At 34.4% G+C, this 6,072-nt stretch overlaps 1 protein-coding gene across 1 annotated transcript; it reads left to right on the top strand.

Moving 5' to 3' along the window:
• The first annotated feature begins 845 nt into the window (after positions 1–845).
• LOC133305996 (uncharacterized) lies at positions 846–2,804 on the top strand. The gene is made up of 5 exons (XM_061506259.1): positions 846–959; positions 1,686–1,778; positions 2,056–2,157; positions 2,241–2,348; positions 2,700–2,804. Exons 1-5 carry the CDS (start codon positions 846–848, stop codon positions 2,802–2,804), a joined length of 522 nt encoding a protein of 173 aa, XP_061362243.1.
• The last annotated feature ends 3,268 nt before the right edge of the window (positions 2,805–6,072 follow it).

Below are 6,072 nucleotides of genomic sequence, written 5' to 3'. Positions count from 1 at the left end.
CATGCATATAAACCATTCCCCTATGGCGTATGGTCGAACCAACAACGGCTAAACTGAGGACACGAAAGCTTACCTCTTAAGTTAACTATCCAAACAAGAGTCCAACCACGCTCAAAGTCCACAAACAGCAGAATCACAATCTGTTTTAGACCAGCAATCATATCAACAATCATACTCTACAAACATATAACATAAAGACAACGCTTTCCCTTTACGTTTCATGTCTTTAGGCTTCTCACAAAGCCACAAGCCCTTAATCTCTTAGATTCTGACTTAGATTAATTATTATAGAAGTCCACATTGACCAATCATGGGTCCACAAACCCAAAATGTAATTCACTATGAACAGTACAGCTACTGTCTCGAAATTCCCAGAATATCCGGATATAGGTCGGGGCCGTATCCGGATCTCCATATCCGGATATCACAAGACCCCATATCCGGATATTTCGTGACAGAATGCAGTTCTGCATTTCGCGAGATATCCTTCCCAAAGGTTGCTCTTTTAACGATTCCAGAAGCTTAAATATGCATTTTTAGGTGTGTTTAACCTTACCCAACATTAAGTTATCAACTTTAGTTTATTACATGCATCAAGGTTTCATTTTTAACAAAGGAAACTCAAGAACAAAAGTGATGATCATACCACAAGCTCAAAACAGAGGTGAATGATACTCTTGGAGCTCTCACTTCAACTCTACACGTCTGATCTTACAAGGTTACGAAAATGGTGGTCAAAGCTTGGTTCTTTGCACCAAAGATGACTCCTTGGCACCAGAAATGCAAAGCCAAAGGTGTACACACTCACCAAACAATGGAAGGACAATAGATCAAGGCTGTGGCACATGTTTAAGAATTCTGATATGTCCTTAGAAGAAAGTATTGAGAGATGCCCAATGGGAATTTCAAGAGAACAATGGGCTTCTTTTTTGGAGTACATATTTGAGAAAAGAACAATGGTAATAGCATTTCTCATTTTTATACATGTCATCATTATGGTAATCATTCTGGGGTTCTTTTTTATACATTTATATAGCATTTTTCATTTTTCATTTTTATCATCAAACATTTGGTAGTTTTTCTGATATAACATTCGAGTATGTATTTTCTGATATAACTTTTTAATAAGTTACTTAATTATTATTTTGTGTAATGTAGGAAAGTGCTTATTATAGGTTAAGTAACTTCAGTGAACACTTTTAGGTAAAATGGTTGTTTTTGAGTAATAAGATTTTACTTTATTCTCCATATACTGTGTTATGTAATTCCCTTTGATGGTTTCCTAATAACACAATTTGTCCTCATTTTATATGATTTAGTGGGAATGCTTCTTGTTGATTCATTGTTTCTGAGACTCTTAGAATAGGTCCTGATTCAAATTTACTATCAATGTTGAACTTGATTGTTCCTTAGCGACAGGGTTGGGATCTTCGTCTATTTGGGTTTTAAAACTCAAAAGATTGTGTTGCTAGTTCCTATGTGTAGCATAGTAGCACTTCTTAAAATAATAGTGGTACCTTTTCTGATATAACATTTGGTAGTTTTACTGATATAACATTTGGTACCTTTTTCATTTTTCATTTTCATCATCGAACATTTGGTAGTTTTTCTGATATAACATTCGAGTATGTATTTTCTGATATAACTTTTTAATAAGTTACTTAATTATTTTATGTTTAATGTAGGAAATTGCTGAAAAGAATACTGCCAATAGGGCAAAGCTAACAATTCCTCACACTTTAGGCTCAAAGTCTATTGCAAGAAGAAAAAGAGAGCTGGTACATGTATTTTTTTATTTTGTATGATTATGTGGTTCTATGGTTCTTGTTAAGTAAAAAAACCTTTTTTGGTTAAATCTACACTTAGTTTTGCTATATCCAAGCTCACGTGTAATGCCTATCAGTAGTAGTTTATATGCCCAATTAGTTTTGCTATAAATCTACACTTAGTTTTGTCTCTTCAGTGATATGTCCAATTAATATATCAAATAAATATAGTGCAGTAGTTTATAATCATAATTTTTCTTTTCTTTTGTTGGTTATTTTATTATTTTAGGAAATTGAAAAAGGTAGACCTATCAGTAGAGCGGAATTTTATGCCTATTCGCATCTGAAAAAAGATGGTACATTTGTGAATGAAGAGGCTCTGCAGAAAAATGTAAGTGGAATATAGTTGTTTACTTGTATTCCTATATGACAATGTTACTGTTTTTAAATTGGTTGTTGGATCAAATTTTGTAGGATTTGTTATTAGCTGCACAAAATTATGGAACTTTATCCAAAGAAGAAGCTTACGTCCAGGTGTTTGGGAAGGAGCACCCTGGACGTGTACGGGGTATGGGATTTGGGGTCTGTCCTTCCCAATTTTTTAAACATCGTTGTAGTTCTGGGCATCTCCCTCAACATCTACAGACAATGAAATTAGAGAGTTGAAATCTAAGGTTCAGTCTTTGGAGGAAGCATTGACTTTTTTATACATAGCTTTGGGATCAAATGCCCCCTGGTTTTGCATCAAATGGATTGCATCAGGTATATATTACATTTACTTAAATTTTCTTATGTTTTCTGTTTGAGATGATGATTGTATAATATGACTTCAAGGACAAAATACCCTCTTTTGCTTATATCATATTATATTTTTCAGTACCCAATATGTATAAGATTGAGACTTATATTTGAGCTCTCTTTTTTTTTTTACAGCCTCAAGATTTGGGCTCTCTCAATGGATTCAGGCCATCCTCTTCTGCTAGCCATGTACCAAATGCACAAGGACCTGAACTTCAAGGACACCCATTTCCTCCATAGTTCTCGGGTTTATATTTTTTTGTTTTTGTTTTCCAGAATGTATTTAAAATAGCACAAGGACCTGAACTTCAAGTATTTTGGATTTGTGCATTTTTCAGTACCCAAATGCACAAGGACCTGAACTTCGAGTATTTTGGTGATTACTTTTTGATGGATAGCTTTTGTATTTTGGTGTATATCACAATGTCAGGGTGATTGAATGTCTTTTTGGTGTTATGACAATGCTACTGTTAACTAACTATTACATTCCCCTGTATATTTGATGTTTTAAATTATTAGAATTCGGTGCAAATGGTTAGATGGCTATTTGTAGAAAAGTTTACTGCCTTTAACTATGATTATGGATGAAAAGCCTTGATATTTTTAATTTATTTATATAATTATTATATTGGGTTATAAAAGATTGATTTTTAATCCAATTTGCCATTTTTAATAATTAAACATATATTTCCATTCTTAATAATTATATATATATATATCAAATTGTATTTAAAAAATAAATGTAAATTTTAAAACATTTAATTATCAGCTTTAATGATATCCAATATTTAAATTCTTGAAAATAAATTAATATTTATTTGACAACGTATTGTACAATATTGCATTAGTTACTCGAAAAAATAGTGTATTATTTTATTACAAAATTATTAAAATAAAAAATTAATAAATTTTATTTATTATTCAACGACGGTTAAAACCACCTTAGTATACATATCCACAACAACTATCAAACTGCATTTGAATTGTTATTCCACGACTGTTATGTAACCGCCTTTGAATTGCTATTCCACTACGGTTAACTGACCGCCTATGAATTGCTATTCCACTATGGTTAACTGACCGCCTTTGAATTGCTATTCCACTACGGTTAACTAACCGCCTTTGAATTACTATTCCACTACGGTTGTCTAACCGCCTTGGAATTATTATTCCACGACGGTTGTCCAAATGACGTCAATTTAAATTCGACGATCGTTTGTGAACCGTCTTTAAATATTCGTAAATTTATTTAAAAGATATGCTACTACGGTGATAACCGCCTTGGCAACTGTCGCTGATGTCGGGTTCGACGGTCATTCCAGTGGTTCAGTGAAACCGTCGTGGAATTGCCTCTCGACGATAGTAACTACGACGGTTGGATAACAGCCGAAGCTCGCATATGGAGGCGGTTTGAACCGTCGTGAAATGCCTTATGAACCGCCTCTGTATACCTCTTTTGCTGTAGTGTATCCGAATACTTTTACTACAGTATCTGAATACCACAAGATATCCGAATACTCCCTGATAAGTATTTAAATACTACTAAGTATCTGAATACTTTTACTAAGGTATTCAAATACTTTCATTTCCAGAAAAGTATCCCAATACTCCATGATGAGTATTCGACTACCTTCTGATGAATATTCGAATACTTCACGAAAAGTATTCGAATACTTATCAGACAGAATGCAGAAACTCGTGCAGTTTCTGCATAATCTCCATTTTAAAGGTCCTCCCACGATTTTGAGTCCAATGACTTCACAAACAGAAGTTCATTAACACTTATTATGTATAGATTATCAGCCCTCAACTTGAATAATCAAAGTTTCCCTTTTTAATGACTCAAACAAGCTAAAATCATGAAATTTCAAGTGAAATGATCAAAGGTTACCTTAAGGCTTGTGAAATCAGAAAAGGAAGTGACTTGGTGATTTCTACACCACTCTAGGATTCTACCACTACAAGGCCACGAAAATGGTCCACAAGCTTGGTCCTTTTCTCCAAAGGTAGCTTCTTGAAGCTCCAAATGCTAAGTAAATGGCTCCCTCTCAACCAAACAGTGAAGACAGCCCCTAACCTCCCCAACCAGCAGCTCCTACACAGCAAGAAGGTGCCTTTCTCCCTCACAATGTATACTCTCACGCGCTCACAAGGTGGAAAAGGAAGAATCAAGTGAAAAAGGTGATGACTTGGTTGGTTTTCATGCAAAATTTCAGGCTTCCAAGAAGAGAGGAAGGTGGCAGCTAAGGTGGAGCACTAAGGCAGCTCAGAATTTCACGTTGAGGGTTTAAGGTTTCTGACCTAGGTTAATGTGCAACCTATATATAGGTGCACTTAACTTAATCCGTTGGTATTAACTCTAATAGCTCCGCTAATCATTTTAATCTAAAACTTCATATTCTGAACCTAGCCATTTTTCTAGGATTTATCATATTTTTATTATAATTTTCGCAGCACTTTGTCGATACGCATTTTATACGCAATCGGTATTAGTTTTGACATCAAAACTCATAATTATGACTCCAAACTTGGTTTACCCAACTTAAGTATTTTTCTAAGAATATTCGTATACTTAATATAATTTTTCAGGATACTTCACCGGTACGCAATTATACCGTGAAGCGGAACCGATATCTGTGCTTTTCATCAGAACATCGATTTAGACATTATTTGTCCTTCTCAATAATTATTCTAATCTTTCTATATTTATCCAAGGTCAATTATGGAATTATTTCTTAATTTCATAAGTAAGTTATTTAAGTTCCTAATTTAACGGTGCAGGTTCTTACAAAGATGAAGGAAGGTAAAACCTTAACTAGTTAAAACTTTCCTGAAGATTAAGGAAGGTAAAACCTTAACTGGTTAAAACTTCCATGAAGATGAAGGAAGGTAAAATCTTAACTGGTTAAAACTTCCATGAAGCGCGATGAAGATTAAAAGGAAGGTAAAACCTTAGCTGGTTAAAACTTCCATGAAGATTAAGATGGTAAAACCTTAACTAGTTAAAACTTCCATGAAGATGAAGGAAGTGCTCAAAGAACGCGCATGGTTGAGGCTAATATGTAAAGAGAACAAAGGAAGGAAGATATCTCGCCTTAAAGTGACATCAAAAATCATAACAAGCCACATCAAAACAAAGAGCATGCAAAATAGAAAGGTATGCAAAATATATGAATTATAAATTATGAACTGTATAAAATTGCAGGATACAAGTATGAAGTTCTCAAACACCCATGCAAAGTACAGACCATAGTACCAAATAAAAGAACAATGAAATGTATCTTCCGGGTTGATAAACGTATACGTCATCCCGCGAGTTTATACATCACACTACTCATGCTCTTAGCATAAGCAGCGACTTGGGGGGCTTCTGATATGGATTTATATTATAATAAGACAAGGCCCAAATAAAAGGCCTTCATCACCAAGAAAGTAAGGGTGTGCATGGGTCAGGTCGGGTCAGGTTTTTTTGCCGACTCGATCCAACTTGATTTTTATAGGTCAAGTA

The sequence above is a fragment of the Gastrolobium bilobum genome, unplaced genomic scaffold (assembly GCF_033153095.1).
Source record: "Gastrolobium bilobum isolate Gb01-03AN ecotype WA unplaced genomic scaffold, APGP_CSIRO_Gbil_v1 utg36576, whole genome shotgun sequence".
In the NCBI taxonomy this organism is placed as follows: Eukaryota; Viridiplantae; Streptophyta; class Magnoliopsida; order Fabales; family Fabaceae; genus Gastrolobium; species Gastrolobium bilobum.
The sequence above is the reverse complement of the archived record's forward strand: the minus strand, read 5'-3'. Positions and strand labels throughout refer to the sequence as shown.

Excerpts from the sequence above, each read along its gene's own strand:
- LOC133305996 (XM_061506259.1), top strand. The coding sequence starts at position 846 with ATGTTTAAGAATTCTGATATGTCCTTAGAAGAAAGTATTGAGAGATGC. Across the intron at positions 960-1,685 it reads TATTTGAGAAAAGAACAATG|GAAATTGCTGAAAAGAATAC; the intron begins GTAATAGCATTT and ends TGTTTAATGTAG. Across the intron at positions 2,349-2,699 it reads TACGGGGTATGGGATTTGGG|CCTCAAGATTTGGGCTCTCT; the intron begins GTCTGTCCTTCC and ends TTTTTTTTACAG.